The sequence below is a fragment of the Lactuca sativa genome, chromosome 5 (assembly GCF_002870075.4).
Source record: "Lactuca sativa cultivar Salinas chromosome 5, Lsat_Salinas_v11, whole genome shotgun sequence".
Lineage (NCBI taxonomy): Eukaryota > Viridiplantae > Streptophyta > Magnoliopsida > Asterales > Asteraceae > Lactuca > Lactuca sativa.
This window is the reverse complement of record NC_056627.2, coordinates 132,795,607-132,814,051: the sequence shown is the minus strand read 5'-3', so window position 1 is coordinate 132,814,051 and position 18,445 is coordinate 132,795,607. Positions and strand designations below refer to the sequence as shown.

The following is an 18,445-nucleotide window of genomic DNA, read 5'->3' as shown; positions in this document are numbered from 1 at the left end:
ACTTAAATGAATTATCAAATTAAGTTGAACGAAATGCTGCTTAAGTGTAAAAAAGAAAATTTGTTTTGTCAGAGAGTATTAGTCCCTTAAGCATTTATAGTTTGTATATCTTATGTGGTTCGATACACTTAGTTCACTATAAACATTGCTCTGATACCAATCTGTCATACCCCCAAACCTGAACGGCGGAAACGTTCGGGGGCGGATGACTTCATGTGGTAACGTAACAAATGAATACATAGTAAAGAAAGCAATACAACCATCATATATATAATTGAAAGTTTACATTTGTCAAAAGTTACATGTTCAAAACTCAATTACAATATGATGTCAAAATACGAGATTAAACTGGCGCCGCAGCATCCCTTCATCAAAAGCGAAATGAATACCTGAAATTACTGATTCCCTGGGACATACAAGTAATTTTGAAAGAGTAGATCAGCATTTAAGCTGGTGAATTTCATAAGTATTTAAGTGACAATGTTTGAATGAACTGAAATGTTTTATCTTCGTTTGTTTGTGGTTAGAAAATCCAATATTTTCTACTAGTATAAAAGTAGCCTTCACTCAAGACCAATGTTTGTTTCTAAAATGTATGTATATGTAAAATAACCAATGAGTTTGAAAACCTTGTAAATCAATGCATTTTTAATACCCCTTGTGAGTTTTATAACCATACTATTGACTCTGAATGCCTATACACAACGTTCTTCAGGCGTTGGAATGTTATGACGTTTGTCACCCCAAACGGTGGACTGCAGCTAACAGTCAGGGCGCGGGTTTGTCAAGCCCGTATAGATCTATACACAAACACCATGCTCCCCCTCCAAGGGATTCTGGTATATAATACAGGACTTGAAATGTGTACTCGAACGTACATGAAGTTAGTGTCTCACAAATTCGTGGTATAAAAACAGATCTACTTGTTAAAATGTTACGTTTGTTCTTGTATACGAAAGTAAACTTCTTGAAATATATGTTTCTAGTACATAAGAGTTAGAAATCTGCTCGTAAAACTATACCTATTATAGTTTTCATAAAGTATGCCTTGTTTGTTTAGGAGTACTTAGGAAAAGAATTACTTGTTCATGAAAGCATAGATTTTTGGTATAGGGTCTAAGATAGACAAGAAAAATCTAAGAATAGTTTAGTTTATACCTGCATTACAACAGCTTTATATTTTAAGAGATAAAATGTTATTGTAACATATGTTATATATATATATATATATATATATATATATATATATATATATATATATATATAAAAGTTCCTTTAAAGGTTTATAAATCGCATGTGATTTGAATATATAACAGTATATAAAAGAGTTTCTTTATGTAACACACGATAATACTCGTGTGTTTTACTTGTAATCCCCCCCTTGAAAGCATATAAAAGTATTTAGAATAATTAAAAAGGTTGGTTAAGGGGTATGAAACTCACTTGAAAGTTTGAAGATAGCGAGATGGAAAACCGGGCAGAGTTTCGTCTCGGGAAACGGATTTTCCTCGGGATTCTCGGGAATCTCGGGAGTAGAATCGACCTTCGGGACTTGAGCCAAAAAGACCAGAGCTTCGGGTTTGAATGGACACGGGAAACGAGGCAAAGTTGAGAGAGAGAGAAGAGAAATGAACCCTTTCTTTGGAAACCCTCGCATTCTATTTATAGGAAGGCTGGTCTGCCTCGGTACGCGGGGCGTACGCTCGTACGCGCTGCGTACGCGTACGTCATGCATGACCGAAGCCTCGACTGCCTCTGTTCGGATGGGACGGGTTGTTGGGTTCTCGGGTCGGATGGGACGGGTTGCTGGGGAGGTGGGTCGGATGGGACGCCGGGTCGGATGGGACGTCGGGTCGGACGGGTCGGGCGGGTCGGATGGATCGGATTCCTCGGATATGGCGACGTGGACGATCCGAGGCCAATCCTCTCGGTTACGCGGGGCGTACAGGAGTACGCAGCGCGTACTTCGGAGGAGGATGCTGACTCCCCTTCGGAGTATCCGAATTTTGAATTAAATAAATAATTTATATATTTAATAAACTTCAAAAATCCATATCTTCTTCATACGAACTCCGTTTTCGATGGTCTTTATATCCTCGCGTAGGTGAGACTACGCTCTACAACTTTCGTTTAGACTCCGTCGGCAAATTCCAAAATTATATTTTTATTATTTATTAAAAATCCATCGTGTTTAAGGAATTTCTTAGAAAATTCATAACTTCTTTATCTGATGTCGGTTTTTGCCAGAATTTTTATCGCTGGAATACCATTGTCGAGACCTTCGATTCTCGTTTAGGTCATTCCGGCCAAAAGTCGCTTGATTTCCGATTCGAGTTTTTAGCTGTCTGTTGCTAAGCCGAACTTGGAAAATTCATAACTTCGCTATGTGAAGTCAGATTTGGGCGTTCTTTTCACGTACGAACATGGTTCAAAGACATTTAATCATAGAAGGAAATTAAATAGAACTATTTGTACGTTTTATTATGAAAGTAAATTTTATTACTTAGAAGCGGTTACAATACTTGACCCATTTTGGTCCTTACAAGGAGTTGAAATATCGGGTTGTCACATCGGCGAGTCACAGCATAAAGTGTTCATCGGATGAAGATGAACTCGGCGAGTTGTTCATACAACTCGGCGAGTAGGATGAAGGACTTGGACATCAGTTTAGAAGGCAGACTCGTCGAGTCAATGCCTAGCTCAACGAGTAAAGACGGGATTAAGGACAATCGAATGGACGGGACTCGACGAGTTGGCGAGCCAACTCAGCGAGTCGGGTCGACTGGAAGTTGACTCTCACTTTGACTTTTGACTTGATCAGGGGTAAAATTGTCATTTTACCCAAAGGGACAATTTGCGGTGTCTGACTGAGTATTTTGTGGGAATTATAGCCGGAGGATTTCCGGAGCGGCAATAACAGCAGACAGTCAATTCTCACACCGATCAGCAGCTACTTTGAGGTGAGTTACCTTCCAGTAGCAGTGGGTCTACGGCCACAATGTCGACCCACCAGTAGGAATGTATGATAGATGTTTGTCTCTGTGATATTCATCTAGGGTTGCTACTACCTGTGATATGTTTTTGTGCTGGTATGATATGATGCTATGTGCTAGTGACAGTAAGGGGAGATAGTCCCCAGTATACCGGTCGATGGGGCCGAAGGGGCGGTCATGCCCAGCCATGTTAGATAGCTTATGAGATATATGTGTTATGTGGTAGTAGTAGGGGGTGAAATAGTCCCCAGTATCCGGTCGAGAGGACCGAAGGGGAGACCAGCACCCAGATATGTTAGTCAGTGTCCAGTCGAGAGGACCGAAGGGGAGGCAAGCTCCCAGATATACTGGTCAGTATCCGGTCGAGAGGACCGAATGGGAGGCCAGCTCCCAGATATACTAGACAGTATCCGGTCGAGAGGACCGAACGGGTAGGTCGGGCACCCAGATATGCCTGACGATATATGTATGTTATGTGATTGTATGGTTTGTGGTATGTTGGGGGAACTCACTAAGCTTCGTGCTTACAGTTTTCAATTTTGGTTACAGGTACCTCTTCTTCGAAGGGGAAGGAGCTGGCGCGGTAGCGGCACATCACACACATGCTTTGTATTCCGCATTATGATATCCCCTGGGGATTTGTACCTGACACTTTTATGTTTTATAAAAATCTTTTCCAGACATGCAATATCTTTTATGAAATGATATGATCGTTGAACGTTTTAGTCCTAATGTTTTGCTAAGTACATGTTTTAAAAATGAAATTTTTGGCTCGTATTTTGGGATGTTACAAGTTGGTATCAGAGCCCTGGTTTGAGGGATTCGGACACACCTTAGGGGGTGTTTGAACTCAAATCGAGGGATTAAAAGATTATGGAAAAAGAAAATGTTTTCTGAAAAGCGAAGTAAGGGGTTTTAAGAAAGAACGAAGTGTGTGATATGTGCGACCGGCCAAGCTCAAGTAAGTATTCCCCAAAGTACCCATACAATCTTATGTTATGCTTATCAGTTTCAGTAGAACAGCATGCTAGAATAGGACTAAGGATCTAGGAGTGATGCCATATGTGCCTGCTTTATGTGCTTCGGTGTATGAAAAGTTGCATGCTAGAATTTAGTAGACAGCGGTAGGATGGCCTGTTTAGGTTATGCCTGATAGTACGAGTTTAGCATTGTATGCTAGTTCAGTTTTTCTCTATGAGGATAGAGTTGCTTAAGATTGTTTCCTATTTGTCCAAATGATGTTTTCTTTGTGCTATGTGGGCTTTGAGTGATGGGAGTTAGCTGTTAGGTGAATACGTTAAGGTCACATGTGATCAGGGTTGAATAATCTCAGAGTGTTGGATTTGACCCTATTGCGTAGCTCTTGTTTGAGTCCTAACTGTTGTAGGGATGAGTCCCTTACTCTAAGGATTATCCGAGCCTCGTCACATGTGATTGTATTCAGGTAATAGCTAATTGGCATCACCAAGAGACCTTCAGCAGCTGAGGACTGGGTTGGGTGGAGTCAGAGGTTTCCTAGGGTAAGCCTAGGATAAGAGTAGCAGAGATCAGCGGTAGTGAAAGGAACTTGGTAGAGTCAAGGCAGTCCTTGGAGAAGGTACGGAGAGATGTGGAAGGCAGTATGGGCCCGTACTACTGAAAGCAAAGGATCCGTACCCGAATCGAGGAAGGCCAAGATAAGACCGGGGAACTTGTAGTAGGTGTGATCCCTCTAGAGGTATCAGTATCACTAACAGTTGTTATTTCTTTTGTATTTCAGAATGGTGGTACTACGCTCGAGGCCAGCAGTTGGCAGTACAGGAGAGGGATCGGGTTCGGGATCAAGTTCCGAGCCAGTAGATGAGGGGCTACGCGAGTTCATTGCGTCTGAGATCACCAGAGGCATCCTTGAGTCGACCCCCATTATCTTCGGGTCGATCAAGGAAGGGATATTGGAGTTGATGGAGGATTGCCTCCGGGCATTCAGGAGCGACATGGCATCTGGCCAGTCAGGATCTTGCACGTTGTCCTTCAAGGACTTTCGGGGCAGTGGTGCGCCGGATTTTCATAGGGCGAAGGACCCCATAGCTGCCAGACGATGGATTATAGACATTGAGTCTGCGCAGTTGACTAGCTTCTGCCCTGAGTGGTCGAAGGTGAGATATGCAGCAGGATGCTTGAGAGATCGAGCTAGGGATTGGTGGGAGTCCGTTGGTGACTCGTTGGGGGCCTCGACTGTCGAGGCTATGACCTGGTCGGATTTCGTGACCAGGTTCAGGGCAGAGTTTGCGCCGGCTGTCGAGCTTCAGCAGCTGGCCAGGGAGTTCCTAGATATGAGATAGACGACAGAGACTGTGGTGGAGATCACCGCCAAGTTCCGGGAGAGGGCGTTGCTGGTGCCCCAGTACGCGGGTGACGAGGATATGAGGAGGACCGGCTATCATGATATGCTATGAGCTGATATTTGGGAGCATGTCAGTTTTTTAGCTTGCCCTACCTTGGACTCCATGATTGCCAGGGCAAGGGAGAGGGAGATAGATCTGGAGCACATCCGGAAGAGGAAGGCTGAGGAGGGGCATGTTATGGGGGCTTCGGGGAAGAAGCCCAAGGGATCAGATACGGGGCCGAAAGGCCAACAGGGACGGGGCCGCTGCAGGAAATGTGGAAAGACGCACGAGGGAGCGTGCAAGTTAGGATCGTCAGGCTGCTACAAATGCAACAAGTTGGGGCATTTCAGCAGGGATTGTACCTCCCCTGCACTTGTGATTCAGACATCTGAGTTGCTGTGTTTTCACTGCAACCAGAGGGGCCACAAGAAGGCCAATTGCCCCCAGTTGACAGCATCAGCGCCGGTTAAGGCGCCGGCTCCAGCTACCCTGCGGATTACAGATGGCCGGCAAGGCAAGGCAGAGGCTCTAGTGGTGAGGAGCCGGGCGTTCCAGCTGACGGCAAAGGAGGCACGCGCCGCACCCGATGTGGTGACGGGTATGATTCTTTCCCTCTACTTTATTTTTGTGATGTTATGATATTGATATGTGCTTTGTGTATATTCCTTAGGATCATTCCATGTGAATGGTATTCCTGTTCAGGTGTTGTTTGACTCGGGTGCCACTCGATCATTTGTTTCCCTTACGCTTATCAAGAGGTTTACTGAGTCTTCGGGCATGTTGGATTGCCCTTTAGAGGTAGAGATTATTGATGATCGATCGGTACGAGCGTCAGCAGTGTTCAGGGATTGTGTTCTGAGGTTATTTGAGGAGCGCTATTTGGTGGATTTGGTTCCCATCCCGTTGCAGGGGAACAAGGTGATTATAGGCATGAAATTGGTTGAGCCCTAATGGGGCGGTGATAGATTGCGCGCAGCAGCTAGTGCGAGTCAGGACCCCAGGAGGGGGAGAGTTAGTGATTCATGGCGAGAGGCCACAGAGCGGACTCACAGTATGTTCAGCAGCGAGGGCTAGACGCTACCTTCAGCAGGGATGCGCTGGGTATGTCGCGTACGTGATGGATACCCGGGGGGCGGGTAAGGCGACGGTGAGCGAGGTTCCGGTGGTGCGGGATTTCGCAGATGTTTTCCCAGAGGAGCTCCTCGGGATACCTCCGGAGCAACAAGTGGCATTCAGGATTGACCTTGTCCCTGGTGCGGCTCCGATAGCCAAGGCATCGTATCGGTTGGCTCCTCCTGAGATGCAGGAGTTGTCTACGCAGCTGCAGGAGCTGTTAGACAAGGGATTCATTAGACCGAGCAGTTCACCCTGGGGAGCCCCGATCCTGTTTGTGAAGAAGAAGGACGGGTGGCATCGGATGTGTATAGATTACCGGGAGCTGAATAAGGTAACGGTGAAGAACCGTTACCCACTCCCGAGGATTGATGACCTCTTTGATCAGCTGCAGGGAGCATCTTGGTTCTCCAAGATCGATTTGCGTTCAGGTTATCATCAGATGAGGGTCAGAGAAAAGGATGTGCAGAAGACCGCGTTTTGGACGCGCTATGGCCATTATGAGTTCGTGGTGATGCCGTTCGGGCTCACCAATGCTCCTGCCGCGTTCATGGACCTCATGAACTGCGTGTCTAGACCGATGTTGGATTGGTCTGTAATAGTTTTCATTGATGACATCTTGGTTTATTCCAAGACGCAGGAGAAGCATCTGAGAGAGGTTTTGGAGACCCTGAGAAGGGAGATCTTGTACGCCAAGTTCTCCAAATGTGAGTTTTGGTTGCGTGAGGTGCAGTTTCTTAGGAACCTCGTCAACCAGAACGGGATTTCAGTAGACCCGGCCAAGGTGGAGGCCGTGATGAGGTGGGAGGTTCCGAAGTCTCCATCCGAGATTCGGAGTTTCCTAGGATTGGCAGGCTACTATCGGAGATTCATTCGGGATTTCTCCAAGATAGTCGTACCCCTGACACAGTTGACTAGGAAATCCATGGTCTTTCGATGGGGGCCTGAGCAGCAGGCAGCGCTCGAGATTCTGAGGCAGAGATTGTGCGAGGCGCCGATCTTAGCCCTGTCCGAGGACGTAGAGGATTTTTTGGTATACTGTGATGCGTCGATCTCAGGTTTGGGCGCAGTATTGATGCAGAGGGGGCATGTCATTGCTTATGCTTCAAGGCAGCTGAAGCCACACGAGGCAAACTACCCGACGCATGATTTGGAGTTGGGGGTGGTGGTTTTTGCCCTCAAGATTTGGCGGCATTACCTCTACGGGGTTCGATGTACCATTTACACGGACCACAAGAGTTTGAGGTACCTCATGGATCATCCGAATCTGAACATGAGGCAGCGTCGGTGGTTGGACGTGGTGAAGGATTATGATTGCGAGATCCTTTACGACCTGGGGAAGGCCAATGTGGTGGTCGATGCGCTTAGCTGCAAGGCGGCGCCGATCAGGGATATTTGCATGAGGATGACTGTGGTGACTCCCCTGTTGGAGCAGATTCGGGAGGCCCAACGGTAGGCTATGAAGGAGGAACATCGGAAGAGTGAGCGAATAGTGGGTCAAGTCACCTCCTTCGATTATGATAGCAGGGGGTTATTGACACTACACCGAAGGGTGTGGGTGCCGTATCATGGAGGAATGCGCCAGATCATGATGGAGGAGGCGCACAAATTCTCGATTCTCTATTCATCTAGGGGCAACGAAGATGTATAGGGATCTTCATCTAGACTATTGGTGGCCCTGCATGAAGCGGGATGTGGCGTGGTACGTCAAGCGGTGTTTGACCTGCAGGAAAGTCAATGCCGAGCATCAGAGACCGCACGGCAAGATGAAGCCGTTGGACATCCCGTTGTGGAAATGGGAGGATATTACGATGGATTTTATCACAAAGCTTCCCCGGACGGCGCGAGGAGTGGATTCGATTTGGGTCATCGTGGATCGATTGACCAAGAGCGCCCATTTTATTCGGATTCAAGAAAGTATCTCAGCCGAAAAGTTGGTCGACATCTACATCAGGGAGATAGTGGTGCGGCACGGGGTGCTAGTGTCAGTGATATCAGATCGAGATGTGCAGTTCACTTCCAGGTTTTGGAAGAAGTTTCATGAGGAGTTGGGCACTCGTCTGCACTTTAGCACCGCCTTTCACCCGCAGATGGATGGTCAGAGTGAGCGGACCATCTAGACTCTGGAGGATATGTTGCGGGCATGCGTGCTAGACTTCGGTGGTAGCTGGTATACCTATCTTCCCTTGGCTGAGTTCTCGTACAACAACAGCTACCACGCGAGTTGTAGGTCCGACTCGCCGAGTAGAGACGAGATCCGGGGCACGTTTAAGTTGGCGACTCAGCGAGTCCATATTCTGGACTCGGCGAGTCCCCGCTGTCTGTTGAAACCCTGACTTCAAGGATTTTCCCCCTATTTAAGCTAGCTTGTGCGGCCCAAGCTCGCCCCTTTTCACCCTCAGAGCGCCCTACATCAAACCCTAACTCGTTTATTGTGAGATTGAAGTGATTAGAATGATTCCTTGAAGATTTTGGGAGAATAAGCAGAGGGGATCAAGAAAATAAGAAGGAGACCATATATCTTGGTGCTATTTCAGAGTTCTCTGAGGTATATCTCTGCTCCATTCTGTTTGTATGCTTAAAACCCCATTAGAGAACCTTTTGAGCTCTTCTTGAACCTTTTTCCCAAGCTTGTGCATGAAGTAGAATTCGTAATAGGTTGATTATCCACTAGATCTAGTCATGTTTGAGCTCCAGAAGCTCAGATCTATAACCTTTATGGGAGTAAATTGCTTCAATGTCCTAGATCTACCTTCTTAGCCCTTATTTCGCCTTTAATCCCCATTCTATGCATTTCTACATGTAAAGTTGGAAACTTTACGTGAAAATCCTGCCCTAAGAACCCAGATCTGTAAATGGCATGAACTGGATTCGAACAAGATCGAGTGTATAGTATTTTCATGTGGCAGACTCGGCGAGTCGCTCATCGGACTCGACGAGTCGAGCCGCGAGTCCCCGAGTTTTTCCCCCTTTTCATTTATTCCGAGTAGAGTAGTGAGTCCTGGGTGGACTCGGTGAGTTGGAAGCCGAACTCATCCATGAAGGAACTCGGCAAGTCAATTCCCTGACTTGGCGAGTTCAAGGCAACCTTCTTAGATCAAGAACAGACTCGACGAGTTGTTCATACAACTCGGCGAGTCACAGCATAAAGTGTTCATCGGATGAAGATGAACTCGGCGAGTTGTTCATACAACTCGGCGAGTAGGATGAAGGACTTGGACATCAGTTTAGAAGGCGAACTCGTCGAGTCAATGCCTAGCTCGACGAGTAAAGACGGGATTCGGGACAATCGAATAGACGGGACTCGACGAGTTGGCGAGCCAACTCGGCGAGTCGGGTCAACTGGAAGTTGACTCTCACTTTGACTTTTGACTTGATCAGGGGTAAAATGGTCATTTTATCCCAAGGGACAATTACCGGTGTCTGACTGAGTATTTTGTGGGAATTATAGCCGGAGGATTTCCGGAGCGGCAGCAGCAGCAGACAGTCAATTCCCATACCGATCAGCTGCTACTTTGAGGTGAGTTACCTTCCAGTAGCGGTGGGTCTACGGCCACAATGCCGACCCACCAGTAGGAATGTATGATAGATGTTTGTCTCTGTGATATTCATCTAGGGTTGCTACTACCTGTGATATGTTTTTGTGCTGGTATGATATGATGCTATGTGCTAGTGACAGTAGGGGAGATAGTCCCAAGTATACCGGTCGATGGGGCCGAAGGGGCGGTCATGCCCAACCATGTCAGATAGATTATGAGATATATGTGTTATGTGGTAGTAGTAGGGGTGAAATAGTCCCCAGTATCCGGTCGAGATGACCGAAGGGGAGACCAGCACCCAGATATGCTAGTCAGTGTCCGGTCGAGAGGACCGCAGGGGAGGCAAGCTCCCAGATATACTGGTCAGTATCCGGTCGAGAGGACCGAATGGGAGGCCAGCTCCCAGATATACTAGACAGTATCCGGTCGAGAGGACCAAAGGGGTAGGTCGGGCACCCAGATATGCCTGACGATATATGTATGTTATGTGATTGTATGGTTTGTGGTATGTTGGGGGAACTCACTAAGCTTCGTGCTTACAGTTTTCAGTTTTGGTTTCAGGTACCTCTTCTTCGAAGGGGAAGGAGCTGGCGCGGTAGCGGCACATCAGACACATGCTTTGTATTCCGCATTATGATATCACCTGGGGATTTGTACTCTAACACTTTTATGTTTTATAAAAATCTTTTCCAGACATGCAATATCTTTTATGAAATGATATGATCGTTGAACGTTTTAGTCCTAATGTTTTGCTAAGTACATGTTTTAAAAATGAAATTTTTGGCTCGTATTTTTGGGATGTTAAAAAAACCCAACCGAAAGCATCATTAAGCCCACCGAAATCACATGGTGATTTCGGTCCAAACACCACCGAAATCATGGTGTTTTCGGTTCTAGACCGATAACTCTAAAAGCTATCAAAAGTAAAGTATATGCCACAAATCATGTCCTAACATAAATACAAGTTCTCGTTCCTTTAGTTAAATGAACGGACATGAACAATGATCTTGTTCGTTCAATTATGTTCATTAACGTTTGTTTACATCCGTTTATCTTCGTTCATTTAAGTTCATTTTATGTTCATATATGTTCAACTATTTTTTATTATATTACTATATTATATGTTTGTTTATGTTCATATATGTTCAATTATGTTTGTTTACATCCATTCGTTTATATTCGTTCGTTTATGTTTGTTTAGCATGTTCACGAACATAAACTAACGAACATGAACAATGTAATTTGTTAAACGAATAAATATGGACAAAAAAACTCGTTCGTTTATCCGTTTATGTTCGTTTGTTTGTTCAGCTAATTTAAACAAACGAACATGAACAAGCCTCGTTCATGTTCGTTCGGTTTGTTTACAGCCCTAACAATGAGTGAAGATAATCAATTACCACCGATATATGTAATATTTCTATAAATACAAGTATAATATTTATTTAAAAGTGTGTTATAAATATAATCTTATTTATTTAATAATTATTTTTAATAAATTCATAATTAATTCAAATTCATTATATACGAACGATTTACTTTGTTATAATTTTCTGATAACATAATTTATAATATTATTGTAATGAAAAAAAGATAGATTGTATATTTGTTAAAAATTAATTAGTAGGGTAAATGTGTTTGACAATCTATGTAAATTACAAAAATAAAATATACTATTAGGGTAAAAAAATGGAATAGAGTTAGAAATGAAACAATATTTACCCTATTTTTACTCTATTTCTTTTAGGAAAGTAGAAGTCAGATGGAGATAGTCTAACATGTAAGAAATTACGTAGTATCGATTTTGATTTTGCAGCCAACATGACAAAACGATACATGTTTTAAAAGAAAAACATTGATAATGTTATTTTTCACAAGGGATAATGACTTGAGAGGGTAACATACTATTGCTTTTGGTCACATTTGGCCACTAAACTTTTTTTCGTGCTCTAATAGTCATTTAACTTGTTGAATCATGAAAAATTTCCCCCCTATGACTGATTATAGCCGGTTTCAATGGTTGAATCGGTCTGATGTGGCTTTTTTTATCCTAGGTGGCCAATGAGGTGGCATGTAGGCCCCGATTTTGCCTCCCATCCTCAATAAAGTTAAGAGTGAAGTCTCATTTGGTCCTTAAATTCGATTAGGGTACCAGGTCTCATTAACCCCCGATTTTGTCTCCTTCAATCTTCATTCGGTCTCTATAATGGCTTCATCACAATGTCTCACTGATCGAAACTTCATTGTAGTGGATTTCCACTACAATGGAACGTTTACACCCAACCATTTAGTATAGTTTGATCCGGACAAACAATTAGTAGATGTTGACTTCAGTGCATTTGAGTACAAGGAGTTCATGGAATTCCTTTAGAAACTCACCAAAAGTAGAAGCAAAGACATCTACTTCTACCTTCCACAATAGTCTTTAAGTCATGGAATTCATACACTGGTGAATGACGGTGATTACAATGAATTTTTGGATTTGGCTTATGCAAATGAGAGGAGAATGAATGTGTATGTGGACCACTATAACGAACCAATCTTCGAATGGATTGAGGAAGAGGAGAGTGAAGATCAAGACTACAAATATGAAGAGGATGAAGACTCAATCTTGTCGGACACTTATTATGTTGACCATGAAGAAGATGATGTTGAATATCCATTCCCAACCAACAAAACCATGGGTGATAGGTTCTTAAACAAACTTTATCTACATACAGTAAATGTGGATGATTTATATGAAGATGTTGAATATGTTGAACCTCAATACCCTGTGCATGATGATAGACAACCATGGAATCAGATGAAGCCACTGTTAGGTATGCAATTTTCTAACCCTGATGAGCTTCAAATCATGTTGAGCAGCTATGCAGTTGCTAATAGATATGATCTTTGGTTTGAAAAAAACGACTCCTAAAGGTTGTTAGTTAAGTGTTGCAAAAAAGCAAGTCACCTACTTGTCCATTTAGACTTTGGGCCTCTTGGATGAGTAAATAGAAGACTTTTCAGATAAAATCTCTAGTTAGTGAACATAATTGTAACAAGGTGTTTAAGTTTAGGTCCATAGTAACTTATAAGTGGTTAGGCAAACAGTTTATAAGTGAAATTATAAAGAAGCCTAAAATGAGTGTTAAGAAGATGAAAGCTAAAGTTTTAACAACATTCAATATAAATTTGAGTGTGGGGAAATGCATAAATGCAAAGAAATTTGCATTATAAGAAATTAAAGGAAGTCTAATTGAACATTATGGGAGATTATGGTCATATGATCATGAAATTATGAGATTATGTTCTAAGTACTATGTTTGCTTTAAAGTTGTAAGTGATGGTTGGAAGGAAGGGTGCATGCCTATGATCGGCCTTGATGGTTGCTTTTTAAAGGGTATTATTGGGGGAGAAGTTTTGGCAGTTGTAGGGAGGGATGCAAACAACCACATCTACCCTATAGCATGAGCTGTAGTTGGGGTTAAGAACAAGGCCACCTGGAAGTGGTTCATAGATCTCCTCATGGATGACATTGATAGTGGTCTTGGTGCAGGCATTACCCTTCTTTCTGATGGACACAAGTTGAGCATTGGTTCGTATTTATACATCTGTTTTTATGCATGTTTCACTAATTTTGTTGTTGTTATTTGTAGGGGTTGCTAGAAGTAGTAAAATAAGGGTGTCCAGAAGTTAAACACAGACAATGTGCCAGACACATTGTGGCTAATTTTGCTAAAAGGTTTACTGGTCAACATTTCAGGAAGCTTTTTCTGGAGGCCTGTCAAAGCTAGTACTAAACAGAAGTTCAAACATGTAATGGAAAAGATCAAATCTTTAGATACTCAAGCATATGACTACCTTATAGATAGAGATCCTACTACATGGTCTAAGGCATTTTTTAAAGAGGGAAGAGATTGTGATGCGGTTGGGAATGGGGTGAGTGAGAGTTTTAATTATGCTATTAGGCATTCTAGAAGGAAACCAATCATCACTATGTTAGAGGAGATTATGATATTTGTGATGGAGAGGATATACAGTAAAAGAGTAGAAGGAAATGAATGGGATTTGACTATCTGTACAAGTATTAGGAAGCTTATACAAGACTTGAAGGTTAAACAGAGGTAACATGTAGTTTTACAATTCAACAAATGGTTTTTATTAGTTTGTGTGATTAGCTATTAATTTGTAGTCATTATTGCCTTATATAGATTGTGGGGGGTTACTCCTTGTGGTTATCAAAAGTATGAAGTTAGGTTCAATGATACAGCATATGGAGTGGATCTACTTGCAAAGACTTGTGCATATAGAATATGGAAACTTACAGGGATACCATGCTTACATGGAGTATCTGCAATCTATTCCTTGAATAAACATGCAGAAACATATGTGTCCCAATCATATAGTAAAAAGGCTTATCTAAAATGCTACAATTATAGCATTAACCCTCTCAATGGTAGTGATATGTGGCAAGAAGTTCCTTATCAAAGGCCTTTACCTCCCGAAAAAAGAAGATTACCTGGTAGGCCATCAGTGAAAATGCAGAGAGATGCAATGGAAAAAGAGTTGAGTGGCCCAGTTAGACATTCTGTGACAAGAAGGGGAGCCCTGATAAGGTGTAGTATTTGCAAGGAATCAGGCCATAACAAGAAAAAGTGTCCATCTAAGCACTAAATAAATACATCAGGTAAATGTCCCAATCATCTGAACATAATACATAATTTTGATAAGTAATTGAGACTTCAATTTTTTTGCAGCACCAAGTTCCTCCAGGAGTAGTGGAGCAGGACCAAGTTAACCACAACCAGCAGCAACAACCTAACCACCTCCACCACCATCACCAACAGCCCAACCACCTCCACCACCACCACCAGCAGTTGCAAGGCCTGTCCCAAGAAAGGCCCCAATTGGTAGAAGTGGATAGAGGCAATTTTTGAAAGGATTGTCAAAATGGCATTGAGGAGGAACATACCTGGGGTTGGGAGTAGTGTAGAGAACCCTGCAATCCTTGATTAAGTTATGTGTAGGTAGTGGGTGGGCACATCTTTTGTTATCAAGTTGTGATGTAAAGACAAAGTACTATGTTTTATTTACGCTTTTCTTTTGGGTGTGTGGGCACATGGTGGCCCTTCTTTTGTGGTCCCTAGTAGGAATCTTTTGTGTATGCAGACAACTACTTGCCCTTTATTTAATTTCGAATATTGATGAAGTATTTCAATGAATCCAACCACCATATTCAATTACTTTCTTGTTATTTGTATGCATTGTTGTCTCAGTGATTCCATTACAGTCAAAGAATGGAATCATATATTGTTAGCTTAGCTAATATGACAGTTAATCAGTTTTAGCTACCAAGGGTAGTTTCGTCATTTTCTACTTTTTAGTCTGTTACAAGTTAGTTAGACGTCTTGATGTGTAATGTTATTAATTGTACATATATGTAATAGTTCAGTAGTTGTTCAGATGAGAAATAAGAAGAAGTTTCTTTTCAGTCATCATTTTCTCTCAAATCAATCTTTTGAACATGAACATATATGTATTCATTGTTATATGTATGCTACTTTGTGATTCCATTCCAGTCAAAATTACTACATTGTGATTCCAGTCAAAATTACTTCTTTCTAATTCTAGTCAAAATTACTTCTTTGTGATTCCATTCCGGTTAAAATTACTACTTTGTGATTCCCTTCCAATCAAAATTACTTCATTCCATTCCAACAAGAAGTTAAGATAATGCCTTCAGTCCATTCAAACAACATCTTCCAATACATCATTTCACATCATTTCATCATATACACGATGATCAACAAAAGAAATCCTATGGTAAACTTATATATTTTTTCCTTCATTGCAATGGCATCAAAGTACTTTTCCTTCTTCATTTGTTCCATGTCTTCTTTCACCTTCTCTACTTCGGTCTTCAGTGCTACTAATTCAGCTTTCATTCCCTCCACCACTTCCATTAGAGGCATTTGTATAGGTTCTACATCCAACCATTTCCAATATTTTCATTTACCCTTAAACACAAATAGCTCATAATGAGATTTCAAATTAGGAAAAAGGAATCAGAAAAAGGGAGAAGATTCAAGTGAAATAGCTTACCTCATTGCACACCATGAAATGCCTCCCTGGATTCTTTGGTGTTGTCGACGTTAGAATACGTGCATGGAACCCACAATCACAAGTTTTTGGATCGTTCACTGTTGAATTCTTGCTTGATCAATTGATAGATGATGAGAAGCTGTAAGAGGAAGCCATCGATGTATTAGGGCACAATAAAGGAACCATATACAACCCTCTTTTAATAACATTAGCCCTACATGTCATGTAGGATCAAACTGACATGTATGATCGATCAATCCATTGTTAGGGCCGGTCCATTCGTTTTTCATACCATGGGCGAGATGAAGAAATGATGCCCATATGTTTGTATCGAACGATGCAAAAAACGTTTATATAACAAAAATTATTAAGCATAAACACCGAATTTTTTTTAATTAATTAAATTCTATATTAATACAACATTACATTTATACCCTTCAATGGTAAATATACTACATTTTCATCAATTGAAAATCTAACTCACACTATCTACAATAACAAAGTCGATAATACTTATATGTTAATCAAGTTCATTTAACACTATATTAGAGAAGAATTAGTAGATACACTATTTTAGTTATGTCTAAAATAATGAAAACTAAAATAACCAAAAAAGTTGAATGGTTTATACAAGTATAGAGGTAGTTCTGAACTCCAAACATCCAAATCGTCAGGTACAACAGGCTTCAAAATCACAACACATTCAAACAAATTACTTTAACTATTTTTGTCATTCAGAATCTTCAAAACAGAAATACAAAACTTAATACTTAAAACATCAAACTAATCAAATAAAAAACAGTCATAAATATTTATTAATCATTTACCAAGCGGCCATGAAATAATAAATCCTTATAATTGGAACTCTAAGTCTCCAAGAATCTAGGCATACTCAGAGAGAAAAGTAAACCTGAATGAGATAACAAATATGAAGTCAAAGACATGAACATATGAACTCCATGCCTCTATAAAATCAGAAATCAAAACACATAAAAATACCTCCAACATTCAAATAAATTTCGAACTTTAGAGATTAGATAAAAGATAACACAGATTAACTAGAGAGAAGGTCAGAAAGATAAAATACGACTTTTAATCAAATAGAAAAATACCTCTAGAAGCATAAAGCAAACTTTGAACTCCAATTCCGAAGTCTTGAACTCTTGTCTTCACTCTTTACTTTTCAAACTAAAAAGTCAGTAGCATCGTTGTAACAACTTAAAAATCAGGATTTATTCACAGCCTGTATCCAAAAATTGATTAAATGGGAAAAAGTATCAACTATTAAGGAATCGAATGGGTAACAAAACAGATTAAATCGGGGAGTGCATCGACTATCCTCCATGGATGGTATACAGATAGAATATAGAAATCGCCAAATCAAGACCAAAATTAAGAATTAAAGAGAGAATTAGAGAGATATCGTCTTATAGTTTTAGAAATTGAATGCTTGGTCTACTAAAATACCAAATATGATTGGAATGTGAAAGACTGGGGTGTATAGATGTATTGAAGAATCAGGAGGTTAGATACATATACCGATAGGAAACTCATCGTCTTCTACATCGTTATTATTGCATCTTTGCTTTTCAATGCATCGAATTGGTGATTTTAGTTTTCGCGCCTTTGCTTTCCTACCTCGATTAAAGAATCGTCGATGGGAATAGATAGTCTAACACTTCGACACCAGTTTAATCATTAATGGGATGAGTTTACCTATAATAGATTGGGCTAAAATTATGCCCCTTTTTCCTTGCTGCCTCGGACCTTTGCCCAAGCGGCCCATGTATCGGGCTGGCCCTGTCCATTGCAATCGGCAAAAAGCAGTCGTAGGGGGAATATTTACACGAATCAACAAGTTAAATGGCTATTAGAGCACGGAAAAAAGTTTAGGGACCAAATGTGATTAGAAGCAATAGTATGTTACCCTCTCAATTCGTTATTCCTTTTCACAATCAACAATCCATATTTTGGAGTCAACGATGACCAAAACGACGTCATTTTAATTTCTACGAAAAAATAACATATTTAACATGTCAACAGTATTTTTGAGTCTGCATAGTTGATAATTTGGTAATCTTTTTATTTTGACAAAACTGCACAAATGGTCCTTGTGGTTTGCTCAAAATTGCCACTTTTGTCCAAAAAAGTTTGGACTAGCACCAGAGGTCCAAACTTTTCATTTTGTTGCTTGTTTAGTCCATTCTATTCTGATTTTTTTCAAAAGGACAAATTTGCCCATGTTAATATGATTTTCTTTTTTGTTTTCTTAATTGTTTTTTGTGATTCTGATTTTCAGATTTAAAAAAATAAAAATAAATCACTCTCTCTCTCTCTCTCTCTCTCTCTC

The 18,445-nt window shown here is 41.4% G+C and overlaps 1 protein-coding gene across 1 annotated transcript; it reads left to right on the top strand.

Moving 5' to 3' along the window:
• Positions 1–13,518: 13,518 nt before the first annotated feature.
• LOC111889995 (uncharacterized) lies at positions 13,519–14,667 on the top strand. Its single transcript, XM_023886147.1, has 4 exons — positions 13,519–13,588; positions 13,650–13,664; positions 13,757–14,117; positions 14,205–14,667. Exons 1-4 carry the CDS (start codon positions 13,519–13,521, stop codon positions 14,665–14,667), a joined length of 909 nt encoding a protein of 302 aa, XP_023741915.1.
• The last annotated feature ends 3,778 nt before the right edge of the window (positions 14,668–18,445 follow it).

Coding starts and splice junctions, on each gene's coding strand:
- LOC111889995 (XM_023886147.1), top strand. CDS start 13,519: ATGGATGACATTGATAGTGGTCTTGGTGCAGGCATTACCCTTCTTTCT. Junction 14,118..14,204: donor GACTTGAAGGTTAAACAGAG/GTAACATGTAGT, acceptor TGCCTTATATAG/ATTGTGGGGGGTTACTCCTT.